Here is a 27,772-nt window from a genome sequence, read left to right as displayed (position 1 = left end):
AAAGCAACACTATGACATAAAGGAGAAAAAATAATTACATGTGCCATTTTCATTCCTCTGATACAACTTCTGCAGTGCACAATGTGCTATTAGGTTTTGCAGTAAAAGAACAGCAACCTGGCTTAGCGCTTACAATAGCTAAAACCATCTGTGCACGTGTAAAACCTTTGCTGGCACATTTCCATGTGTGGTTTATGAATTCCTTTGCCTGTGCAATTTGAAGCTGTCAAAAACTAATTAAATAATTATGTGGTTGTTACTGCAGCTGTGTGTATTCTTCATTACATTATAAGGCTGTGGTTTGAGGCACTCTCCTTCTCTAGGTTTCAAAATATTAGTAATGGAAGGTATGTTGTCGGTGCATGTTCAGCTGCTGCCAGAAAAAGCAGAGAGGGAAGGGAACCATCTCTAATGTCAGTTTATCATTGCACTTTATGCTGTATATTCCCTGTATGCAGGAATATACATGTGAAAATACGAATTGATATCTTGCAGCCTTCTTGTGTTGAATGGAATTCAGCATAGACAGAGAAAAGTCCCTCCAGTATCTCCACAGAGAATGCATAATTGAAGTGTGTATATGGCTTTGAGGAACCTCTCAGCTTGGGAAGGTTACTTACGAGGGTGACAGCAGAAGATCAAGGGCATGGAGAAGACCACCTTGTCTCCTCCCCAGTCAAGAATGGGACTGTTCTCAGTCCTGTTCTTCCCTGACCCAAAGCAAATCACTTCCTAGGCCCACCTGTCCTATCAGTAAATCATGGGTAATACCGAATTACCTCCTCCAAGAACGCATCAAGTGGGTTTGTTAACAACAGTAATTCAACTTGATCTCAGACTAGGGATGCTACCCAGATGCAGCACTTTATTACAGTATTCTGTCATTGGCAATGATGCCAAATTACCACATCACCACTCACTAGCATCAGATTTTCAGCTGAAGAACAAGGAGCTGTCACTGCAGTAAAATAATCCCTAGTTATCTCCTCACACCTCCTGGTGGAAATTACTTTCATAAACATAAAAACATATCTATTATTCCCATTGACTAAAACATGTATATACTTTTCTGCCTGCAAAAGAGCTGTATTCATAGGGAAGCAAAATTCAATTTTGCCTACTCTACAGAGAAGCCTTAAACCACTCTGAGGATATATATAATATTGGCTCACTGTTACTTGCCACAAAGGAACTGTTAAAGGCAGAAATGATTTGCTTCAGACTAAGGACAACTGTACTAGTACATACATCAAACAAACCGGCAGTGTTGTGTGTAACAACTTGCATCTCTGATTTTGGCAACCAAGCTGCCTACACACTTTCTTGGAAACTATAAATAACTGTGTATCAATATGCATATATCAATATGTCCAGTTAAAAACTTCATTGTTTTCTTCAAACAATCCTCTAATCCACACATGTAATGACACAGCGTCAGAAAGGCAACCTTAAGGCTTTCAGCTTAAGGCTGTCCACTTTCCTGGTTTCTCCATTTCAGAAATATTTACGTCTTCCTACATTCCCCATATACTCAAGGGGCTTTTTAAACTTCCCTAAATGCAAATAACTTGATGTATATAAAAAGATAATACAATCTATTTCTAACACTAGATGTTCTGTGAGGAATGTTTTGATAGGAATACAAAGGACATAGTAGAATTTGTCTTTTATGCATAATTGTTGTTCTGCTTCCTTTAGGAGGAAGGCAGGCCTTTTCCACATAAAGATAATGTGTCTCCGCTGCTTGGAAAACCACCCCATAACAATGCTAACAACTCCCTAAATGCCAGCATTGTGTAGCTATAGCTGACTGGAGCTAACCCACATTTCCTCATGTCAGCTGTCCTCTTAATACATAGACTTGCAAGGGAAAACTAGTTTAAAAAAGTTACATTTTCAGTAGTTCACCTTATTCCTTTTTCATACCTTCAAACAGAGCTGTTCTTTGATTTTCACAGCTATGCTCTCTTTTATACCCTGAAATCTTTTCAGGGGAGTTTTGGAGAACTCTGGATATTTACATTACATTTCCAGGTATCTAACAGCTTTAGCAGAGTGGCAGTGCTTGTTCCCAATGGACAGCTAAAAGCCCTCCATATGCTCTTCAGGCATGAACAAGGCATCCAGCATCCATCCTCCAATGTGCAGCAGAAAGCCCATCCTTCCTTATTTATCCAGAGTGGTCAGAGAGAGGAGCTACAGCTGCAGTGGCACAGAGAACGTGCTGTCCCACCTCAGGCGTTGGTGGACAGCTCTGTTCACCTGCATCTACACCATGCTGCCTCATGACCCACAGGTACTACTGCTCAGAGCTGAATACTATGGGTCTTGTCCTGCTGTGTAACTGTATATTGTTAGTGCTCCAAAAAAGTGTTTTGGAGGAGTAACATGGGAAATGCCCCCCAAAATGAACAATATTACAAAGACTTATTCCTCCTTATCTGCCTGTAGCTTCTCACTCATAACCTATATAAGTTATAGTACAAAAGCACAACCATAGAGTTTACTTTAAAATGGAAGTAAACATTTCCGGTTTAAATACCAGATAACACGTGGCTCTCGCATAGTTAGCCTGATTTCTAGAGATTCTAAGTACTGCCACTGAATGCAGGAGGAACTGAATTGGAGGAAGATCAGCACTTTTGACTACACGGAATGCACAATTTTGAACTTTACAGCCCAGTTGTTATTGGCAGTCATCTTGAGAAAATCCTGGTGTAAGATGATCTTCAGTCCATATTGTTTCCTGAATTGTGGTTATTTTCTAATTTTGAAGTCAATAGAAATACATCAGTTCAAATGAACTGAGTATCTGACCGCTCATATTTACACATTCACATATGCACACGTATCTACATCTACCTGCATGTATATAAGCTGTATTTAATGAAACTATTTAATTTAATTCTTTCTATAAAGTAGTGCTTCTTATAAACAGTAAATTAGGGAATTTAATACTATCTATCTATATACTTTATACAATAAGAAATTCTCGCAATGAGCAACTTGTCATGCTCTGTACCTCTAATTTATCGTAATGTTCAAAAAAATCCGTTAACTTGGGAACTCAAAGAAATGTGGGGGTTGTAAAACTATCCACTACAATAAAAGACTTACAACATTTTTAGCTAGCTGAGGACCTGGGAATTAGGTTGATGGAAGGGATTATTGCTTAATATTTTCCGTAACATCAGCAATCTTGTCAAAATCCCCTGGTTGCTCTGAGAGTAGGAGACATCTGTTTTATGGGGTGAGCACATATCCTGGAATGTTTGCATGAGACGGCGTCACAACCAGGCTTCATTACCCCTGCACACATTAAGCCTAGTTTACACTTTACAGTGCCATGGAAAATCACACATTCAGCTTACACCAGCAAAAGCCTTGTTGTAGACGCAGTCCTACAGATTAGAAAGTCCCCTTGCTAGTATTATTTAGTTCATGTGGGGAATGACCACAGGCTTTGCCAGCATATAAACAGTTCTGCCATTTATACTGTGCACAGGTTTGCCATGTAAGCTTCTGCTAGCAGGATTTGCCTGCATAGCTCTCCCTCACCTTCTAACTTTTGGCTTGTGATGAGTGGCACAAAATCCAGTTGGAGGCCAGTTCCTAGTGATGTGCACCAAGGGTTGATGCTGCGGCCACTACTGTTCAACATTGCCATGAATGACATGGGCATTGGGTACAAAGTGCATGCTCTCCAAGTCTGCAGACAGTACAAAACCAGGAGGAGAGGCTGATAGCCAGAGGGTGCTGGGCAGGCTGGAAAAATTGGTCCAGAGGAACTTCATGAAGTTCAATAAATGGAAGTGCAAAGTCCTACCCATAGGGAGGAACAACCCCAGGCACAAGTATGTGCTGGATGCTGAACCAGCTGAAAAGCAGCTCTGCAGAAAAGGGCATGGGGGGCCTGGTGCTCACCTAACTGATTATGGGCTAACAGTGTGCCCTTGTGTCAAAGAAGGTGAGCAGCTTCCTGGGAAAAACGTCAGCAGGTAGAGGGAGATGATCCTTCCCCTCTACTCAGCTCTGGTGAGACATCTGTAGTGCTAAGCCCAGCTCTGAGTTTCCCAAAATCAAAAAGGCATGGACATAGTGGAGCAAGTCCTATGAAGGTCCACAAAGATGATGAAGGGACTGCAACATCTTTCATACAAGAAGAGGGCAAGAGAGCTAGGACTGTTCAGCTGGAAAAGAGAAGGCTCAAGGGGATCTCATCAGTGTGTATAAATTTCTAATGGGAGAGGGCAGAGAAGACAGATTCAGGCTATCTTCAGCGGTGCCCACTGACAGGACAAGTGACAATGAGCACAAATTAAAACATATTAAATTCCATCTTAACACAAAAACTTTTTTACTGTGAAGGTGGTCAAAGTCCAGCACAGGTTGCCCAGAGAGACTGCAGCACCTCCATCTTTTGAGCTACTCAAAACCTAACCGGACATGGTCCTAGGTAACTTGCTCCAGGTGGCTCTGCTTGAGAGAGGCAGGTAGACTATGTGATCCCTTCCAAACTCAGCCTTTTACAGATCTATGTCCCTGGACAGACACCTCTTCTAACTCTATCTGTGCCAGCAGGTGTTACCCTTTCCATTTATGAATTTCTTTTGAGTCCCCTTATTTATTGATGTTATAATATATATAGGCTTGTTGTATTACCTAAGGCAACTGAATTCATTCTCAAGAAAAGATCAGATATGGTGGTCATCTATAGCTTTTTAAGATAATGCTGATATTTAGCTAAATATTATTTTAGTTGCCTTTCCTTCACAGTCTTTGTGCTTCACGGCAAAGAAAGTACTCAGGTGAAAATACATTACAATAAAAAAGTCTTCCACAGAATGGGAACCTATTCCACAATATTCTCTTAGATGCTATTGACACAGAGAATGAGCACCTGGATGTGGCACAGGGAGGCACAGGCATGCTAGCTTTAATCTAGTGAGCCTGGGGAATGGAAGAAATCCCAGCCCAGGAGGGCAGGCAAAGCACTGTGGCAGAAGATTCTACTTGCCAAACCGAGATGAAGGCTGTGCTGCCATTGCTGCCCGTTGTCTTTACCCAGACTAGCTTAATTTTTAATCATATTTTAATAACGTACCTTTATTTCACTACGTAAGCACGTCTTTAAACCCTGTTTTCATGGGCAACTCTGAGCCCTAGTTTTTCCGCAATTCTTTTGAATCTGCTGCCATCTAGTGAAGAGAAACCAAGCTGAAATGCATGGAGTTTGCGTTCAGCAGCGGTTTTGTTTTTGTTTTTGTTTTTTTGTCGTTTTTGTTTTGTTTTTTTGTTTTTTTTTTTTTTTAATTTATTTTCTAGGACATAGGATCACAGAATCACAGAATTTCTTCCTAATATCTAACCTGTATCTCCTCTCCTTCTGTTTAAAGCCATTCCCTCTTGTCCTGTCACTACATACCCTTGTAAAAAGTCCCTCCCCAGTTTTATTGTAGGCTCCCTTTAGGGACCAATGACACCAAGCTGTGTGGTGTGGTCAATATGCTGGAGGGAAGGGATGCCATCCAGAGAGACCTTGACACACTTGGGAGATAAGCCTGTGCAAACCTCATGAAGCTAAACAATGCAAAGTGCAAGGTCCTGAACCTGGGTCAGGGAAATCCCAGGCACAGGCACAGGCTGGGCAGAGAATGGACTAAGGGCAGGCCTGAGGAGAAGGACTGCGGGGTGTTGACTGACAAGAACCTCAACATGAGCTGGCTTCAGTGTGTGCTCACGGCCCAGAAAGCCAGCTGTGCCTTGTGCTGCATCATAAGGAGTATGGGGGGAAGGTTCCCTCTTCTTATTTTTCTTATCTTCCTTCTTCTTCTTTTCCACATGGAGGCACCACAATGGATGTATTGGCCAGACAGCTCCAAGAATACAGAGTCTTGCTGCCTCCCTGCAGGGCTGTGTCTCAGCTGTGAAGGAACCGACTGTGGTGGTTTAAACCCAGTCAGGCAGCTCGTTCGCTCACTTCCCCCCCTTCTTGCCCTCCCCCTACTCCCGGGGGGACGGAGAGGATAATCGAAAAGAATGCAACTCCCACGGGTTGAGATAAGAACAGTTTAGTAACTAAGGTATAACACAGATCACTACTGCTACCACCAATAATAATAATGATAAAGGAAATAACAAGGGAAGAGAATACAACACCTCACCACCAGCCAGCCGGTAACTCGCCCCACCCCCAGCCCGACCAAGCACCAACCGATACCTCCTCCAACCCTGCAGTCTCCCAGCCCTTCCAGGGCACTCCCAGTTACATCCTGGGCATGACGTGCTGTGGTATGAAACACCTCCCTGGCCAGCTTGGGTCAGGTGTCCTGTCTCTGCTTCCTCCTGGCTTCCCCTCCTCCCTGACAGAGAATGAGGCTCACAAAGTCCTTGGCCAAACCAAAACATCATTGTTATCAGCTCTGTTCCCGAGCGGAAAGTCAAAACACTGCACTGCACCAGCTACCAAGAAGGAGAAAAAATGACAGCTACCGCTGAGCCCAGGACACCAACCCAAAAATAGTATGAGCAAACCAAGAAGGATAGGCCTTCCTCACTCACACCAACCAATGTCTTAGAAATTATGAGTCAGCGTTTTTCTGTTCAAGGGAGAGGGTCCCCACATGCAACGCTGTGGTTCTTTCTGCAAGACCAGGGGGAGGACACAACGAAGTGGGATGGGGAGGACACAAGGAAGTGGGATGGTGAACCCAGCAGGAGACTAGAAGCTCATGTACAGGAATTGCACAGAAAAACAATAGCCAAAAGGCATTAATTCAGTAAAATTACTGCTCCAGTTGGGCAGAGTAGAACAGCTGATCACACTTTGGACCCTGATGAAGGGACTTCTGTTTTGGAGTTACAAAACTCAAGTAACAAAGACTCTGACCGGGAATAGAAGGGTCCTGCCTTTGGCCAGGTGAAGGAAAGGTACAACTGGGTTTACTGAACTGTATGGGTTTGATGGTCTACATCAGCCGCATGGGAGGGCTGTGAACAGCAGTGCCCAGAGTACTCTACTGTCATCAGATTACAAAGGGACAGAATCCATCTGTATTTCTGGAGTGATGGGAAGATCCCAAGAACAGTCTATGTTGGAGGCTAAGGTAAGCCTAACTGGAAATGAGTAGCAGAAGCATTCTATTGTGGCTAGTGCAGAGGCTCTATGTGTCCTTGGCATAGACTTCCTCAGGAGAGGGTACTTCAAGGACGCAAAAGGGTGCTGGTGAGCTCTTGGTATAGCTGCCTTGAGCACAGAGAAAATTAAACAGCTGTCTAACATTCCCAGTCTCTCAGAAAATCCTTCTGTTGTGGAGTTGCTGTAGATTAAAGAACAGCAGGTGCCAATTGCTACCATGACAGTACACTGGCGGCAATATCACACCAACCAAGAATCCATGATTCCCATCTACAAGCAGATCCAGCAACTGGGAGAGTCAGAGAGTGATCAGCAAGACCCACTCATCCTTTAATAGTCCCACACAGCCAGTGCAAAAATCTAAAGGAGAGTGGAAGTTAACAGTGGACTATTGTGACCTGAACAAAGTCACACCACCACTGAGTTAACAGACACATTAGAACTTCAATATGGAGTCAAAAATAGTATGCAACCATTGATATCGTTAAAACAAAGTGTTTCTTGATCCCGTCGGCAGAATGCAGGTCACAGTATGCTTTCACGTGATGAGGTGTCCAACACACCTGGAATTGACTGCGCCAGGGGTAGAAACACAGCCCTACCATTTACCATGGATTGATACAAACTGCACCAGAACAAGGCGAAGCTCCAGAAAAATCCGCAGTATACTGATGATATCATTGTGTGGGGCAACACAGCAAAGGCAATGTTTAAGAAGGGGAGAAAAATAATCCAGATTCTTTTGAAAGCTGATTTTGCTATAGAGCAAAGTAAGATCAAAGGACCTTCATAGGAGATCCATTTATTTATGAATAAAATAGCAAGATGGGCATTGGCACCTCCCAGTGGCTGTGATCAATAACATAACAGCAACGTCTCCACCAACTAACAAGAAAGAAACACAAGCTTTCTTACGTATTGTGGGGTTTTGGAGAATGTGTATTCATGGTTACAGTCTGGCCATAAAACAGTCTCTACTGAGCTACCCAGAACAACTATGAATGGGGCCTTGAGCAGGAACAATCCTTTGAACAAATTAAATGGGAGATAGCTTGTGCAGTAGCATTTGTGCTGGTCTGGACAGGACAAGATGCGAAAAACATGCTTTATACCTCACCCAGGGACAACGGCCCCACCCGGAGCCCTGGCAGAAAGCGCCTGGAGAGACTCAAGGTTGACCTCTAGCGTTTTGGAGCTGGGGATCTAGAGGATCTGAAGGCCGTAACACTGAAAAAGAAATACTAGCAGCATGTGAAAGAACTTGATCCACTTCAGAAGTAGCTGGTGCTGAACCTCAGGTCTTTTTGGCACCTTAATTGTCTGTGCTCAGCTGGATATTCAAAGGGCGGGTCCCCTCTACACGTCACACAACTGAAGTCAAAACTTGGAGTGTGTCACGCTGATAATGCAATGGACTTGAGTGGGAAACCTTGACTGTCTGGGAGTTGAATCGATTGTGGGGTGGACAGAGGGCCCAATTTTGGAGCGGCACCAGAAGAGGTGACTTGTGCTGGAGGTCCCACTGTATAACAAATCACCAGAAAACATTAAACAATATGCGCTGTTTACAGATGGATCCTGTCATATCGTGGGAGAACATCAAAGGTGGAAAGCTGCTGTGTGGAGTCCTACACAAAAAGTCACAGCTATTGCTGAAGGAAAAGGTGAATCAAGTCAGCTTGTGGAAATGAAAACTAACAAGCTGCCTTTAGATACTGCTAAACAAGAAAAATGGCCAATGGTTTATCTGTATACTGATTCACAGATGGTGGCAAACAGCCAGCGGCGGTGGTTGCAGCTGTGGAAGCAGACCAACTCACAAAGCAGAGATAAACCCATCTGGGCTGTTGAACTGTAACAAGGTATTGCTGCTTGGGTGGAGAAAATGGTTGTAAAAGTATGTCGCGTAGATGCTGACATACATAAGAGTCAGGCCACTGAAGAACACTGAAACAATGAGCAAGTGGACCAGGCTGCTAGAACTGAAGTGGATCAGCTGGATCTGGGCTGGGAACAAAGGGTGAGTTATGTATAGCTCAATGGGCTTGTGACACATCAGGACATCTAGGAAGAGATGCAACATATAAATGGCCTCATGATCGAGGTGTGAACTTGACTATTGCACAGATTATCCATGAATGTGAAAGGTAGGCCATAAGCAAACAAGCCAAGTGTTCAAAGCCATTTTGGTATAGGGGACAGTGGCTGAAATATCAATATGGGGAAGCCTGGCAGATAGATTATTCATCACATTACCATGAACCCACCATAGCAAGCACTGTGCTTAAAATGGTAGAAGCAATCACCAGTTAGCTGGGAATGTACACTGTGCCCCACACCACTGACCGAAACACTATCATGGGCCTTGAGAAACAAGTCTTATGGCAGCACGGCTCCCCAGAAAGAATTGAGTCAGACAATGGGACTCATTTCCAGAACAGCCTTACAGACACTTGCACCAAATAACATGGCACTGACTGGGTATATCTCATCCCCTACCAGGCACCAGCCTCTGGGAAAATGGAATGGTACAATGAGCTGTTAAAAACTACACTGAGAGCAATGGGTGGTGGGACTTTCAAACACTGGGATACACACTTAACCAAAGCCACTTGGCTAGTTAACACTAGAGGATCTGCCAGTTGACCTGACCCTGCCCAATCAAAACCCTGTGCACTGTGGGCGGAGATAAGATCCCAGTAGTACATCCCCATAGTACATAAAAGGAACTGGGTGGAAAAAAAGTGTGGGTTACTCCTTCTTCAGGAAAGGGTAGACCTATTCATGGGCTTGTTATTGCTCAAGGACCTGAGTGCACTTTAGGTAGGTAATGCAGAAGAATGGGGAAGTCCAGTGTGATTTAAACCTGGATAAAAATAATCTGTGATTTAAGTTGTATGACAGCAGTGTTACATGATGCTGTATTACAGCAGGAACTCTCACTACTAGGCAAAATAGAGGCAAGAGGAGGAATTTATTGCAATGCTATGCCCTACTCCAAAGGAACCAGGACTGGAGAACGTAATGGATGTATCTTCAAAATGTTGTAAACTGTGAATTGAGTAACATAGAATCATAGAATAGTTAGGGTTGGAAAGGACCTTAAGATCATCTAGCTCCAACCCACCTGCCATGGGCAGGGACACCTCACACTAAACCAGGCCACCCAAGGCTCTGTCCAGCCTGGCCCTGAACACTGCCAGGGACTGGAGCATTCACAACTTCCCTGGACAACCCATTCCAGTGCCTCACCACTCTTACAGGAAAGAATTTCTTCCTTATATCCAATCTAAACTTCCCCTATTTAAGTTTTAACCTGTTACCCCTTGTCCTATCACTACAGTCCCTAACAAAGAGTCCATCCCCAGCATCCCTATAGCTCCCCTTCAGATACTGGAAGGCTGCTCTGAGGTCTCCACGCAGCCTTCTCCAGGCGGAACAGCCCCAACTTTCTCAGGCTATCTTCATACAGGAGGTGCTCCAGTCCCCTGATCATCCTTGTGGACCTCCTCTGGACTTGTTCCGACAGTTCCATGTCCTTTTTTAAACCACCTGAACGAAAAAAGGATGAACCTCACATGAATCAGTGCTAGTGCAGCAGTGACCTAACTTACGCTAGTTCTAGTGCCCAGTAACTCTGCACAACACACCACCTCTCCTGCCTGACTGAATACAATAACAGGTGAAGCCCAAAGTCCTAGACCAAATGAAGTCAATTAACATTCTGTGGATATTTATGGACATTTCACAAAGATTTTATGAACAGAGAACAGGGAACAGAGTGGTTAAAGAGGAGAAGGTAGGACCTGAACATCATGTAAACCGTGTGGAATAACATATGTAAATGTGCCAGCTTTGGCTGGGATAGAACTAAATTTCTTCACAATAGCTCATATGGGGCTATGTTCTGGATTTGTGCTGAAAAAGGCATATACAACACAAGAATGTTTTCATTATTGCTGAGCCATGCTTACACAGAGTCAAGGGCTTTTCTGCTCCTCACCCCACCAGTGAGTAGACTCAGGGTGCACAAGAAGCATGGGAGGGCACACAACACTGGGCAAGATCTTTTCAGCTATAAGTGGATCAACTACACTGTCTTCAGGAAAATTTCACCATAAATATTTGGCGGACAGGTTTCCTGAGTTATCTGCAAGTGATGCTATCTTCCACAGCTGTAGACAAGCAGCAACATTTTCAGTACTTCTTAGTAGCTTTTCAAGCTGGAGAGTGTTACACTAATGACATGCTGAGGTGACAAAGACAGCAGTTATGGGGTGAGGCTCCAGAAGATGTCTGAGTCACAATCAAAACAGGCACTCCACCTCTGCTTCCTGCCAATCTATGCCTGGGCAATCCCATCCCCATTGGTACCAGTCTGGCAGGTTTCTGATCCCAAATTAGCCTGGTCTCAAAAAAAAATCCACAGAAAACCTCAATCTCTCCTTTATTTATTTTTTTTGTCTTGGTAGGCAAGTTTTCATAAAGGAAAAGAGTATCCGTTGCACAACACAAAACAAAAACTATTTAAAAGACATACCAAATACTTGTTAGAGCTAAGTAAATGTAATTACAGAGAAACTGGAAATCCAATTAATTGCTGTAAGCTGGAGCAAAAAGTCTGTGTCAGATTCAAGATCAGCTCACAGAAATGCCAGCGATTACATCTCTTAAAAAACAAAATAAATTATTCTGTGATGCCCAGTACTGTGATGTATTCTCTGTGTTCAGTCTTATCACTTATATGTATCTAGCTCATCTTATGTTAGTGAGTTGTACTCTTTTAACATTTTTCAATCTCTCCCTCTTGTTTTCTTTAATTGCAGGTAAATTTTGCAGAATTTGCTAAGTCACTCTCCCATTTCAGTATATTTGTATTCAATATTCTAAGTTTACTTTTTCTCACAAAAGCTGACTAATTATATCTTGATGCTACCTATTTAGAACAAAATCTCAGCTAGGAAATGTTGGTGTCTTCCAAGTATCATGTGTATTAAGGACATACAACCTTTTTAGCTTACTTTCTCTTGAATTAGTCTGATCATAGAAAATGCTAGTAAGCGTAAATTATTCATCATTTATTCATCATAAAACAGAATCTTTGAGTTTCATAAAGACAACAGGAATTCTAGTTAAAAAAAAATGACAGGAACTTGAGAGAGTCTTGCATTCGTGTACTAGTGACACCAGACCCTAAGACATAAGACTAGACACTGTTTGACTCACTGCAGTCACTATGACTTGAAACATGCTGAGCCTGCAGCCACTCAAACAACTTTATGGAAGCAGGAAGCAAGACAAGGCTCAGAAATGTTTCCGTGTTTGGCTCCTCCAGCCACATCTGCTCACAACAGTGGTTTTGTACGTTAAGCTATCCTCCCATACCAGGACCTCTCCCGAGAATGTCTTGCCCAGAGTTCGTTCTTATTTTGAAGGGCTCATACAGGAAAAGGCAAAAGGTGTGAACTTGACTATTGCAAGCTATAGCCTAGCACTGATGCAAAGCACTAGGCTATAAAGCTATCATGTCCTGTCTTTGAAAGGTACCATAAGTAATTTTGGAAAGTCTCTGCTACGTATATCCCTTCAGAATCTGTATACTTGTACACATTTTGCTAAGGAAGTCTGGATTAGCACGGGAAGGAGAATTTCCATGAGGTCCATCTGATGAGGTAGGTTAAGAGCACCTTTTTTTCCATAAATATGAAAGCAGAAAATAATTTGGAAGCAACCCTCCTTAACTAGTCAGTAAGGGGGTGATGAAGAAGGCACTCAGAAAGAGGAAGAAATGGCTAAGCAAGTGCAAGCAACCTTTACAAAACAGACAGGTCACCTAATTCGGTAAGAAAGGTCATTTAGTGATAAGGAAACCAGGAGCTTTTCTTTCACATGTATGCGTCCACTTCCCCACCTGCCTCGGGTTTTCCCACTTCCTGTAATTTGTGTTTCTGGTTCCCGTGATAATTAGCTCTGAGCATTAGCTACTGGTTATTTTTTTGCGATGCGGGATAGATGGGGTTGGGGTTGGCATACAGCGGGGTAGTGGTGCCTTCAGGTCCCCAACTGGCGAGCAAACGACTTCACCTGTAACGACTAGGCCACGGCCCACCACTGAGGCCCTCTCAGCTACCCACAGGCCTCCGCAGGCCTGCAGCTGCTCGAAAGTAACCTTCACGCCGAGCCCTCGGACCCGCCTCTAGCGTCACGACACGCCCCCGTGGGGGACGGGCCGGGGCCGCACTGCCGGAAGACCGGGGCGGCTGGGTCGCACGGGGGAACCGGTATCGTTTCCGCCGGGGCACAATGGCAGAGGGGCGGTAGCGGCTGGGCTGTCGGCGGCCGGTGAGTGTCCCTTCTTTGGTGGGTGGCGGCCGGGCGACGCCTGGCTCGGCCGCGGCCCGTTCCTGCCCTCCCCTCCTGGGCCGCGGCCCCTCGCCTCGCGGGCTGCCGGGTTGAGGCGGCGGTGCCGGGCAGGGCTGGCCCGGGGAGGGGGAGGCTGCTGCGCCACAGGCGCCGCCGCTGTCCTGCTCCAGTCGGCCCCTCGCCGCCTCTAGGCTTTTCCCTGAGCCTTGAGTTGCACGGAGTAAGGAGGGCAGGAGAAGGCTGGGGGCCTTCGTCAGCCGCGGGGAGGACGGGAGGGATGCGGCTGGGAGCCGCGGCGTGCGAGTAGGGGAGCCCCGGGCCACGGAACGTGTGTCCTGCGTTGTGGTGACGGAGGCCGGTGTTGTGCACCACCGTCAGGGGCCCGTTGACAACTTGGCTGGTGGTGCCTCCTGCGTATGGCCCCGCGTGGGGCCGTGCGGTCCCATAGCGGCGTGGCTGTAACTCGTTGGGGCAGTCCACCCCAGTGTAGCCCCCGCCCAGCTCCTGGCCAGCTTCTGTGTTCGTAGTTAGGAGTCAGAGGCAGGCATGGACTTAGGACTCTTTGCTCCCTTCCAGGGCCAGCAGTGTGTCGTCATCCCGGTTGGTGGCTGGGTGTGGGCTTTGCTTCTGGGAATGACTCTAAAACAGGCTGGTTTCAGGTCACTCTGAAATTCAGGTGTGACAGCAGTTTCTCTCCTAAAATAGGAAGCAAATCCACTTTGTGTAGCTGAAACTTTTCTTTCAGAGCCTACCTGGAATAGCTGCATCTCTGCAGTTGTACATAACATGCTGTGAATTCAGGTTATTAGGCTAGGAATCCTATTTGTTTTGTCACTCGCTTGAGAGAAAAAAAACCTCTGCTGCTTAAGGGAGTTGGACACTGAAAGCCTCAAGCCTACAGAAAGTAGACACGGAGATGCTTAAGGGTGCCTTTGGGGTCTGCGAAACTTAGAAAATGTTTAAGAAAATCGGGTACCCTACTCCTATACTAAAGGCAACAAGACATTTCCTGCTGTTTCAGCACTTCTTGTAAGTGCCCTTCAGCCTTTTCTGTGTCCATAATCATATGCATGTCTTTTGAAAGAGCAAACCTTTTTTGTTTGGTTGCATGTGGCTATATTTAAATCATACAATACTCACTGTTGATGTGACCACTCCTGCTTATGTGTGTGCCTATGTCTTTTCCAGGTAACTCCCCCTTTCACAATCCACAAAGGGTTTATGCAAACATGGAGTTATAGCTGCCTGGAAATGTTTTACAAAAAAGAACATGGATGTGGCCAACTGTTGGGAGGGGAGGAGGAGCAAATCAGTAACCCAGGTGTTTTAGAGAATACTAAAATACAAAATATGAATGCTTAATACTGAGTGATGTGAGACTTAAGAATGGTAGTCTGGGTAAAATGTGCAGAGTATACTAGGAGTGTAGCCTTGTTTCTCATTCACTGTGTCACATCTGCCTGACAGACATGTAGAACTTGAGTACCAGCCTACCTCCTCTGATAACAATTTTCATTCTTAACAAGGCGAACAGTGTCTAGTGTGGGGAGAGGGGAATACTCAGATGATGTAGAATGGTTTTGAGGCCACCCTTGTTACTGCCTTTTATGTTCTTACATATTCAACATTCTACAGAGTTCCTTTGGTCATTCTTTCAAACCTTTCCTATGCTGAGCTGAGGCTGTCACATGGACTTTTGAAAACAGTCATCTGTGCTAATGGCATCTAGACCTTTATGCCCAAAAAAGCCATTAGCTGTCTCTGTATTTAGTAAACCAGCCATAGACATTTGACATTTCCAGAGAAGGAACTTAGCAGAATTTAGAACTGCCTTTCATTGGAGAAAATTTTGTTTTCCTCAAAGACTTGCTTTGCTTATGGTGTTACAGAGCTAGGGCTTTGACTGTTTACTTTTCCATAAAAATACTAACCAGTGTTTATCACTTGATTCATTTTGAAATACAACTTTTAACTGTTTTATTTCTAGGTGTGAATTACTAAGTTGAACAGCAATAACCATGGGAGATGCTGCAAAACCTTTCTTTGTCAAACAAAATCAGGAACAGGAAATTTTACATCAGGAAGAATTAAAAGGAAGTTCATTACAGAAAGAGTACCATGACTTTATGGACGAATGCGGAAATGGCCATATGAAGAAAATATATACCGGCCTGCAAAAAAAACAGGGAACACCGGGTCACTACAGAGGCATTCCCAGACGAGGGCCACGTAGTGTTTTCAGTAGCCCAAATGCAATTAAAAATGCAGTACACAGTCAGAAGTCAAAGTTAAATGATACCCAAAGAGACCAAATAAAGAAGTGGGTATCTGATCATCATGGTACTTATGACAGCTGGAGAGAACACCGATCTGTTGCCCAGATTCCTGTGCATAGCAGGACAAGAAGGGACTCTCTTCATGAGTTTGAAGGTGCTGGAAACAGAAATGGAAGACAACTTCAGGAAGACTTCATGAGTGAAGATGTGTCAGACATGCAGAAAGGAAGCTCTGGTAATCAGTGTTTGGTTTCAGGGGTATTTTGTACAGCTGTCCGGTAAAGTAGCTTGCTGTGTCTGTTACTGAAAAGTAAAATTTCAAGATTCACTGTTAAAGCAAAAAAAAATATTTTTTTCTCTGTCAAATGTTGCAAACTATGGACTGTACTATACTGCAGCACTTTAAACGATTGTTTAAATTGTTACAGTGAATGATACAGAAATTATTCTATAAATTGTGTTGTAAGCTTATGATTGGTAGTAGGTAGATTGCCACATCTGTGCAGTGCCCCTGTTTGCAGTTTTCCAGGTATGATGTGATTGAATCTGTTAAGGTTGATAAGGGATCTTTAAGTTCAGGTGATACAAGCATTGTGGTTTAATCCGAGCCCAGAGACTAATTGCCACAGAGCTTCTAACTCACCCCTCCTCCTCCCCCAGTGGGATGGGGAGGAGAATCAGAAAAAAGGTAAAGCCTGTCAGTTGAGATAAGAACAGGTTTTAATAATTAAAATAAGGTATAATGTAATACTAATGCTACTAATAATAACGAAATAGGAAATTACAAAAAAAGAAAGAGAAAAGCAAACAAAAAGAGAAAAATAAAACAAAACCAAACAAATCAGCAAAAGGTGATGCACAATACAATTGCTCACCACCCACTGATGGATAGCCTGACCTGAGCAATGATCTGCCCTTCTGGGTGACTCCCCCCAGTTTAAATATTGGACATGGCATGCTGTGGTATGGAATACCTCTGGCTAGTTTGGGTCCTGTCTTTGCTCCTTCCCCGCATCTTGTGTACCACTTCAGTGGCAGAACATGAGAGACTGAAAAGTCCTTGATAAGGATAAGAGCTACTAAGCAACAACTAAAACATTGGTGTGTTACCAGCCTTTTTCTCACACTAAAGCCAAAATCCAGCACTGCACCAGCTACTAGGAATAAAAATAACTATCCCAGCTGAAACCAGGACAACAGGGTGAGATTTTAGAGCTACTGATGAGGTCTGTAACAACATATGTTAACAAAGATATAAGACAATACTGCATAGCAATAGTAATACAAAAATAACACAAAACTAATTCTCCATGCATACTGAACTTCTCTATGGGCAGTTGATACTAATAGTTGAGAGTATAAGCTCTGAGTACTGAAATACAAGGAAGGGAAGGCTAAGGGAGGATAAAGTGATCAATATCAAAATATCTTCATTGAGTGAGAGTACTAAAAGGAACTGTAAGTGGACAGAGGAAGCTTGAAAGAAGAGAATATAATTAAATAATGATTAAAGCGTAGATGAGGTGCTACTACTTGGACGTAGCTGCCTGTTAAGTCTTGTTCTAGTTAAGAAGGGGGCCAAAGACAGTATTGGTCTGCCCCCACCCTGCTGAGGAGGAATGCTACTGATGGTTGTTACTGGGAAGTCCAGGAATTAAATGTCCTTTCCCATGGTATCAGCTGCCACTAAAAGATAGAACTGTGAGCAGTGTCTCTTATTGTTAGAATCAAGTTGCGCACTTCAGATGAGAAGAAAGCAAAGTAGAATGTTTACACAAGTTTGTCCTTGAAATTGCTGGGTTGAATGACCTTTTTCTGTGAAACTTCAGGAACTCGCTGAAGTAGATTTTTGGAACCACTCAATTATGATTGGAGAACTTACTCAGAAGTGAGCTACTGGCCTACAGGAAAGGGCAAACATCTCTTAAAATTGGGATTTTAAAGTATGCAGCTTTAATCTTGGAAATCCATTCCGGAACAAATAACGTAACCTAACATGGCCTTCTGTGATGGAGCTATGGAATTGATGGATGGGGTAGAGTTGACATCATCTGTCTGGACTTGTGCAAAGCGTTCAACACTGTCTCCCGCATGACATCCTTGTCTCTAAATTGGGGAGACATCAATTTGATAGGTGGACCACTCAGTGGATAAAGAACTGGCTGGATGGCCACATGCAAAGAGTTTGGTCAATGGCTCAATGTCTAGTTGGAGACGAGTAATGAGTGGTGTCCCTCAGGGATCAGCGTTGGGATCGGTGTTGTTCAGCATCTTTGTCGGTGACATGTACGGTAGGATTGAGTGTGCCCTCAACAAGTTTGCTGATGACACCAAGCTGTGTGGTTCGGTTGATACCCTGGAGGGAAGGAATGCCACCCAGAGGGACCTTGACACTTGTGAGGTGGGCTGATGCCAACCTCATGAAGTTTAACCATGCCAAGTGCAAGGTCCTACACCTGGGGCAGAGCAATCGCAGACACAGCTACAGGTTGGGCAAAGAAGAGATTCAGAGCAGCCCTGCGGAGAAGGACTTGGGGGTATTGGTCAGTGAGAAATTTAACATGAGCCAGCTTCAGTGTGGGCTCAAAGCCCAGAAAGCCAACCGTATCCTGGGCTGCATCAAAAGGAGCGTGACCAGCAGGTCGAAGGAGGTGATCCTGCCCCTCTACTCTGCTCTCGTGAGACCTCACTTGGAGTATTGTGTCCAGTTCTGGTGTCCTCAATGTAAAAAGGACATGGAACTGTTGGAACAAGTCCAGAAGAGGTCTACGAGGATGATCAGGGACTGTAGCACTTTACCTGTGAAGACAGGCTGAGGAAGTTGGGTCTGTTCAGCCTGGAGAAGAGAAGGCTGCGTGGAGACCTCATAGCAGCCTTCCAGTATCTGAAGGGGGCCTATAGGGATGCTGGGGAGGGACTCTTCATTAGGGACTGTAGTGATAGGACAAGGGGTAATGGGCTAGAACTTAAGCAGGGGAAGTCCTTTCCTGTAAGGGTGGTGAGGCACTGGAATGGGTTGCCCAGGGAAGCTGTGACTGCTCCATTCCTGGTGGTGTTCAAGGCCAGGCTGGACAAAGCCTTGGGTGACGTGGTTTAGTGTGAGGTGTCCCTGCCCATGGCAGGTGGGTTGGAGCTAGATGATCTTAAGGTCCTTTCCAACCCTGACCATTCTGTGATTCTACGAACAAAGGGATGTGTAGCAGTAAACATGGGTTTGTCAAGAAGAAAGTATGCCAGCTCCTTCTAGTTTCCTTTATTTCTTTAAAATAGTGGTCAGTCCCCTGTGGATGTGGGAGAAGCAGTTAGTAGATACTGCTGTTACTGATACAGTAGCATCTTAGACACTATGTGACTGTTCTGTAAGTAGAGGAAAAGTCTCCAGATGAAATTAGTGCAAGAGACTTGCAGAGCTGTAATTTGATATATACCGAATACTTACCAAAGATTTTGTCAAAATGGCACAAGCATATATGAGAATCCTGTGCTGTTCAATATTTATTACATTAGTCTGGTGATGAATGAAGACAGCATGCTTATTAATTGTGTGGTTTTAAATTTCGGTATGCTGTGGAGCTGGTAGGAACAGAATGCAGAAAAGCAGGAAGGTCAATTAAAATAACTTTGCACAATTGGCAAAATGACCTACATACAGGATGAAATACAGAATACATGTGAAAATGCCATTGCTTAAGCAGGGATGTCAACTGTACAAATAAAGGAGGAAAAGTTATTTGAAAGTAGTTTTCTTTTTTCAGAGAAGAATCTGAAACTGTAGTGAATCAGAAAATGCTTTCTAGTAGTCAGTGTCATGGCACTATGAGGTGTGTAAACAGACTCACAGCCTGAAGTACTCCTGTTGCTGTAAGTCTTCGGACTGTTTCCATTTTACTCATTCAATGAGGATGCAAAGCTGGACAGAGTACTGCAACTGAATTTACCAGAGAAGAGCAAAAATAATGCCAGGTCACATAGAGGATGGAAACTACAGAAATTGTAAACAATCACCCTTCTCTCTGCAAAAAGGAAGCTTAGGGAGGCATGATAACAGCCCTCAACTGTCTAGAAAAAGGTATTAAAAAGCTGATGAGGTAACCTGCCTTGTGTCTTTGCAGTACATGGAACACAAAGCAATGGGCCTAAAATTGAGCAGGAAAGGTTCAGATGAGGGAAATAAATAAATTAATGAGGGGAATAAAGGGAATGTTTCTTGGGATAAAAGGTAGGGGAAGTACTGGAGAGGATGTCTGGGCAGCTCAGGAGCATGTACCTGAGGGCCTTTAAGAACAGGCTAGGTGAGCATTGCTGAGGATTGACAAGGTTCATTTCATTCAGCTGAGAAGCACTGGCATGGCATAGCTCACCTCTTGAGGTCTCTTCAAAAGCTCTAATTCTATATCAAGTAGCAAACAATTCCTAAAAATGTGTCTCTCAGCATTTCCTTTTACTTGAACTCTTCTATGCAGTTGTCTCTTCCCTTTATGCCTTTTTACTGCAGCTTATAAAGAAGTTCACCAGATCTCTGAGGCACTGCTTTTTTCTGCAGAAGCTTTAACTTTAACTTGTCTTCGGTATTTTAGTCATTAACCTGTAATCAGATTGTCACTACCATAACTACCAAATACTAGAAGTGTTTGTTTACTTTGGAAGTTTGTTTTTAAGTTACTTCATGGTTACTAAAATAATTGATAAGTAGTTAGTTGTGACACACTTTCCTGCAAAGACATTAATTTCATAAACTTTTTTGTCTTAAGTTCTGTCTGTGCTGCTCAGTAAAATTGAAGCCAAACAACTGTGGCAGGTCTTTGGAGTTTGAGCAGGAGAGTCAATGTGAAAAATGGAAGGGATGGGTAAAGTTTAGAAACTTGGATTTCTGTTTCTGCTTCTTGAACTTCTTTTGGAATACTGTTCCTGCAACCCTCACAGCTGTATTTCTGTTTATTCCAGCATAAACTTGTGCTGCTGCTGAAAGAAATTATATTGCCATTCTTGGTCTGGTCTGGTTTACAACACTAGCACATGCATGCTGCTTTCTGAACTGAGTCAAACAACTGGTTGAAAATACACAACCAAATTGTTTCCCTTTTGCCACCTATTAGAGGCAGAAAACTGTGGTCCCAGCATAGAAACCTTTTAAATGTGTTTGCTAGAGCAGTTGTGTTACCTTTCAGTTATTGTAAATTAAAACCTAATACTATGGTAGGGGGTTTGTAGTCTAAGAAGTTAAATGAACTTTCTCAAAAGCAGGAAACTTAGGAATTGCATGCATCTGGACATCCTGTATAGCTGTTCAAGTGAGCAGTAAGATGTGATCTAAGTAATGTGTGAAGATGTGGCCTGTGTCTATTCATACTTGGGATTATTTTTGCAGGTATTCTTTGGACCAGTAGCAATTCAAAATCAAAATGATTACAAAGTTTGCTTAAAAGTAGAAGTTGTATTTACGTTAATTTGTGCCAGAACTTTGCTGTAAAGGTAACAAGCTTTCTAAGCATGTTTATTCTACCACTTTTATAGCTATATTAAGTTATGTGTGCAGATTCTTAGCAAGTTCTTTATTTACTGATTTCTGTAGCCAGTAGAGGTTGATTTGGGGGTTTTGTGGTTTGTTTTGGTTTTTTGTTTTGTTTTTCACTTGTCTGTTTAATAAGGTAAAGGCAATACTGATTCATATGCTGGTTTAATTGAAAGGCAAGTCACATTGACAAGCTTTATTGCTGGTGATAATAAATTGTTCTATGTCACCTAAGCCATGGAAATGCTGTTAGCTCATACAAATCATTCAGATTGGCCTACGCTTACTAATTCTCTGATACTCGTAGTGTTCTATGGATCAGTTCACTTTCTAGTTTGTTCATCTACCTCAGCCTGATCAGGCATCCTGAAATCTTTGGGTATTTTCTGTTTTTTTTCAATATAGTGACTTACAGTGTTTGTCTCACCTATGCAGTGAAATCAAATGCATTTACTTGTATGTTTTTAGCCAGTTTTTACAAAGCTGTTTAAATAAGGTCAGTGACTTCAATGGGACAAATCAGTGTTCTATAGTACTTTCGAACAAAGTTAATGTATGTTATGACACAATATACTTTTGCTGTTATCACACTTGCACATGGCAGATTATGCAACCATGCAGGGTAGATGATTTGTATCTTAACTTTGACTTGCACATGAGTAGAATGGTAAATTAAAGAAAAAAAAATGCTGTGTGGTACTCTGAAGTTATTTGACGTATTTGCTCTCATAACTCTTTATAAGAAATGAAGAAGCTTAGGAAACCAAGGAGATTGAGAAGAAATAGAAAAGCTGAGTATGATCAAGACGAAGAGGATGGTCCAGTCATAGATGAATCTGTGCTGTCAGAAAAAGAACTTCTAGGATTGCAGCAAGCTGAAGAACGATTGAAGCGAGACTGCATTTATAGACTGAAGAAGGTGCCATTGTCTTTACTTGTGTAGACCTCTTTTTTTTGTCTATAAGAACTACATAAGGGGTACACTTTGAGCAATTTCTCTGGTTGTAGCTAGAAAGTCTAGTTATAGAATTGATGTAACATATAAAACAGGTGCTGTTAGTGAATTCTTAAGAAAAAGTAGATTATGCTTTGGGTATTTTTTTACTGTAATCTTCACTTGACTGCAATTTAAGCACAAAAAAATAGCTGCTCCTTTAGTTCATGAATTAACATTATATCACTAGATGCTGGGGTAGTGGACCAGAAAAGTTTTATTGTGTGTTTATTCAGTGTCATAGTTTAAGCCCAGCTGGTAACTCAGAACCATGCAGCTGTTCACTCACCCCCTCCACTTCTCCCTCCCTGCTCCCAGAGGGATGGAGAAGAGAATGGAAGGAATGTAGCTCCCACAGGTTGAGATAAGAACAGTCCAGTAACTAAGGTATAACACAAAACCACTACTGCTACCACCAATAATAATAATAATAATAATAATGATAAGGAAAATAACAAGGGGAGAGAATATAATTGCTCACCACCTGCCGACCGATGCCCAGCCTGAGCAGCAGTCTGGGCCTTCTGGGTGACTCCCCCCAGTTTATATACTGGGCATGACGTGCTGTGGTATGGAATACCCCTTTGGCTGCTTTGGGTCAGGTGTCCTGTCTCTGCTTCCTCCCAGCTTCTTGTGCCCCTTTTTACTGGCAGAGCATGAGACTAAAAGTCCGTGATGGGCGTACGCTTTACTTAACAGCAACTCAAAACATCGGTGTTGTCAGCGTTGTTCTCAGGCTAAAGTCAAAAACACAGTACTAGGTACTAGGAAGGAGAAAAATGACTGCTACAGCTGAACCCAGGACATTCAATTTTTATATTCCATGAGCATTGGGTATTTTCTGCTGTGAAAGACGTGTTGATCTTGAGTGACAAAGGTCCACCATTCTTCAGATGTTATATTTGATACATGACCTTTTTGACTGTAAAGATGGAATTAGGAAGGCTAAAGTGAGTATTTCTGGATTTCAGAGTTAGTCATTCAATTTAGCAAGGGTATTCAATGAAATGAAAGTAATGTCTTTCTGTATTTTGGTTTTTTTTTTACTGTCTTTATTTTAGCAATCTCGAAGCTACCCATCAGCAAAATATACCTGCAATTTGTGTGATGTTTTGATTGAGTCGGTGGCTTTTGCTCATAAGCATATTAGAGAAAAAAGACACAAGAAAAGCCTAAAGGTGAGTTAAAGACAAGAAAAAGTTCAAAATGCACTTTTATGAAACCGTCCTCACCCTGCTAGTTACAATGAGACTGCACTGCTTCTAAAATCATTCCGCAGTGATTTTTTTTCTTTTGCTATGTTTGAATCTTCTTTAAAATTATTACTTAATGGTAAAAAGAGTAAACTGAGTAAACTTGGGACCTGGACTTTGCCTTCATCCTCAGCTTTGGAATTTAATTTGTAGTTTTTTATACCTATTCAAATAAGTCTTCATTTTAAAGTATGATGCAGCAATATTTTGTTACTAGTGATTGAAGTATAATAAAAATATGGTACCAACTGACTCTTCTGTTTTGCTGTTCTGTAATTCTTCTCATAGACTAGTTGTATGTATTCTTCTTGGTGTGTATTATTGGTGTATATTTCATTGGTATATTTCAACAAGAAAGAGTTTTCATCAAGTCCAGAGCAATAAGGAGTAGCAATAAGTAAATACAATTGGTATGACAGAATTAGAAATTATAACCTGTATGTCATAGTGAAGATCTTAATTCAGGAATTGAATGTTTTATTTTTTTTTTCTATTTAAACATCTCTTCCTTCTTTCTCAGCTTTAAGTGGATAAAAATATTTGTAGTCTTCAGGTTTTCAATTTCTTCCTCTTTAAGTCTTACTCTTTCCCCAGTTCATAGATGGTGAAAGAATTGGTGACTTTTCTTAATGTTCCAAATATGTGTATATGTAACTCTGCACATTACTGAAGCCTTCTGGAATATCTGATTTTTTTATACTTGTCACAGTTTCTCTCTTGATATTCTATATTCTTGCTTCCAATTACCTCCACTATCTGGAAAACATACAGTGGTGTTACTTGTGAGGAGTTGCAGGCATTCATTCTAGCATACTAAGAGTCTCAAGAAAATCATTAAAACACCAGTGTTACTATCTTTAAAGGAGAAACAGGAAGAACAGCTGCTGAGTGCTCTGCCTCCTCCAACACCTTCCCAGATAAAAGCTATTGGTGTTGCCATTGAAAATGTAGTGCAGGAGTTTGGCTTAAGTAACGAAGATCTAGAAGAAAGGCTCAACATTAAAACAGTGATGGAAAACTTACTGCGTCAAAAATTGCCAGGTATTATTTGCAATTTGTTTAAGTGCTAGATATGGCAACTATAATATAGTATTAAAATGGGGGGGGGGAGGAGATGACTGAAAAAGAAATAACCATGGTTCTCATGACCCAAACAGACCTGTAGTAGAAAGTGAAGATGAACAGGACATGGGAGACATTTGACCTTCATGGTAACTCTTTGCTAGCAACAGCATGGAAGGCAGGATTTACTAACACAGCTCTGTGCTGTTAGAAGACTCTTAATTTCCTGTAGTTATCAAAATTAAAATCTGCTTAATTATTGCTTAATGCTAATGGTAAAAAGAGTAAACTGAGTAAACTTGGGACCTGGACTTTGCCTTCACCCTCAGCTTTGGAATTTAATTTGTAGTTTTTCATCCCTATTCATATAAGTCCTCATTTTAAAGTAGGTCACAGCAATATTTTGTTAGTAGTGATTGAAGTACAATAAAAACATGGTACCAACTGACTCTTCCGTTTTGCTGTTCTATAATTCTTCTTGTAGACTAGTTGTGTATATTCTTGGTGTATATTTCATTGGTATACTTCAATAAGAAAGAGTTTTCATCAAGTCTAGAGCAATAAGGAGTAGCAATAAGTAACGCTTAAAATCTACTGACAGTGCTGTACAATAGTTACAGACTTAGAATTAGGTATAGCTTAAATGCAGTATAATTCTTCTTGTTTCAGAGTGCTCATTAAGATTGTATGGGTCCTCCTATAGCAGATTTGGTTTCAAAACTTCAGACATAAACATAGATATCCAGTTTCCTGTCAATGTAAGTAAGACCATTTTATTAAGCATGCCTAAGTGGTTTTAAATGTTTGCACCTTTATGAGTTTATAGCTTAAATATAATTTATGGTGTGGTTGTAGCACTTTTTATGAAAATGCATAGAGGTACAAGAGAGCTATCACATTAAAATGTCTTAAAATAACATTCCTTGCTTTGTACGCTAGTAATGGTCAGGCAGGTTAATACAGCTTTGTGTTATATCAAATCTTCCTTCTCAAAAATTGAAATGTCTTGGCATGGTTTAAGCCCACCCAGTAACTCAGAACCATGCAGCTGCTCACTCACTCCCCCCACTTCTTACTCCCCCGCACCCCCCCCGCTCCAAGAGGGATGGGGAGGAGAATCAAAAGAAAGTAGCTCCCATGGGCTGAGATCAGAGCAATCCAGTAACTAAGATATAACACAAAACCGCTACTGCTGCCACCAATAATAATAATGATAAGGGAAATAACAAGGGGAGAGAATACAACTGCTCACCACCCAACAACTGATACCCAGCCCAACCTGAGCAGCAGTCTGGCCCTTCTGGTAAACTGTCCCCAGTTTATATTTAGTGGGCATGACATGCTGTGGTATGGAATACCCCTTTGGCTAGTTTGGGTCAGGTGCCCTGTCTCTGCTTCCTCCCAGCTTCTCCTCTTCTCTGGCAGAACGTAAGACTCAAAAAGTCCTTGATCGGAGTAATCATTACTTAGCAACAACTAAAAATACTGGTGTTATCAGTGTTGTTCCCAGGCTGAAAGTCAAAAACACAGCACTGCACCAGCTACTAAGAAGGAAAAAAATTACTACTACTGCTGAACCTGGGACCCATCTATACTCCTAGCAATCCTGTGGGACAGATCATTATTTACATTCTCTTATAGCTGGAATAAATGAATGGCACTTCCATGATCTTGTTTCTGTACTGATACATGAGTATCAGACTTACTGATTTCTGGGATATTTTCAAGCTATGAAACCGTCTTACGTCATTTATATGTGAAGTAATTTAAAGTCTTGATTTGTCATGCTAGTTGTTTTGTATACGTCTTTGTGCCTGAACACTGAAAAGAAATTAGAGACTGTGAAAAGATTTTGTTTCCATACTTAAACTTATTCCTGATGTAATTCATTTGGCAGTCTTATAGTTAAAATTTAGTATTTCCTCAAGGAAAAAAAGATGGAAATGTAGGAAGAAGTTCATAAAGTGTGTATAATTCAAAAAGGCTTATTCAAAATGATTCAAAAGGCTGATGATTCCAATCTTTGACATGTTGTAGATCCACTGTGTCAGAAGGCAGTCATATTTAAGCATACTGGAATAGTATTTCTGTTGGTGGCCTTTTTCCACAGCTAGGTCTTTGTCAGAAATAAAGCTTTACTTGCAATTACTTCAGGATTTTTTTAGTTTTATTCAAAAAAAGCAAAACTGTGTTCCTTCGATAGAATTTAGCAATAACCAAAGACTAAGAAGTTTTTTCTCAGGTGCTGTTTTATAGTTCTCTTCTTGCTGCTCTCTGTGGAAGGAAAACAGAAGTGGCCTAGGGCTGGTGTTTTATTTTTTTTTTGAGTTGTGGAAAATCACCTTTTTGACAGCTATGAAAACAGCTTTATTATTTTTATTGACAGATGACACAACCAGATGTTCTCTTACTTGTGCAAGAAAGTCTTCAGAACAGTGGTAAGAAAAAACTGCTGATTTTTCATTTCTGTTAAAGTATTACTGCTTAGTATTGTTGAATTCCGCCCTGAATAGGTAAACCGTGTGCTATTCTGAATGTTTTTTAGAAAGATGTGAGACAGAAAAATACTGCAGGAAATAATATATTGTCAGAACTTACTTTAGTATTCACTTTTATGAGTATTGAAGTCGCATTACTTGTGTTGATATGAGAAACTCCTAGTGGGAGGTTTTCTTCTACATTATGAGTAAACATGTCATCAAACTTACAGTAGACAGTGTTGCCTTTCATTTCCTAGACTTCTCAGTTAGCCATGCATAGAACAGAAAGTAGCCTAAACTCTTCTAACCTTTCAGGTTGTGGTCTTTTTTCCTATAATGTGCACATGCTTGTTAGTGCAGTGAGACCATGTATAAATGACTGCATACAGATACATATGTTTTTCAGGTAACAAGTGCACTAATACAGGCAAGTGAAATTTAAGATCTTAAAAAAAAAATGCATTTACTCAAACCAGTTCAAGCATAATGCAGGTTAAAAAAAAAAGGGTGGGAAAGAAATAGGCTTTTTAAATGCAAATTGTGAAAAGTAGCTTTACTACTTTCTTCCCTTGCTTCATGCCCACAGTTGGGAAATCAGACCGTGTGGTTCCAAACATGTATATTAAACATGAATATATTTACTAAGCTAGGTTATTCTCATTGCCATCCCCACCCCCATTGTATGTGCGTCTTC

The 27,772-nt window shown here is 42.0% G+C and overlaps 1 protein-coding gene across 1 annotated transcript in view; it reads left to right on the top strand.

The window, feature by feature from the left end:
- Positions 1–13,363: 13,363 nt before the first annotated feature.
- Positions 13,364–27,772, top strand: part of TUT7 (terminal uridylyl transferase 7) — a 34,603-nt gene continuing 20,194 nt past the window's right edge. The window contains exons 1-7 of the mRNA XM_061456273.1: positions 13,364–13,480; positions 15,489–16,012; positions 22,033–22,208; positions 23,345–23,461; positions 24,400–24,577; positions 25,268–25,356; positions 26,985–27,036. Of these exons, the coding sequence (XP_061312257.1) occupies positions 15,520–16,012; positions 22,033–22,208; positions 23,345–23,461; positions 24,400–24,577; positions 25,268–25,356; positions 26,985–27,036 (1,105 nt within the window). The 5' untranslated portion in view covers positions 13,364–13,480; positions 15,489–15,519. The remainder of the gene's footprint in view (positions 13,481–15,488; positions 16,013–22,032; positions 22,209–23,344; positions 23,462–24,399; positions 24,578–25,267; positions 25,357–26,984; positions 27,037–27,772) is intronic.

The sequence above is a fragment of the Pezoporus flaviventris genome, unplaced genomic scaffold (genome assembly GCF_033815535.1).
Source record: "Pezoporus flaviventris isolate CSIRO_AGI_PZ_B2104156 unplaced genomic scaffold, CSIRO_AGI_Pfla_v1 ptg000022l, whole genome shotgun sequence".
NCBI lineage: Eukaryota > Metazoa > Chordata > Aves > Psittaciformes > Psittacidae > Pezoporus > Pezoporus flaviventris.
Note: the sequence above shows the minus strand (reverse complement) of the source record. Positions and strands in the feature narration are given on the sequence as shown.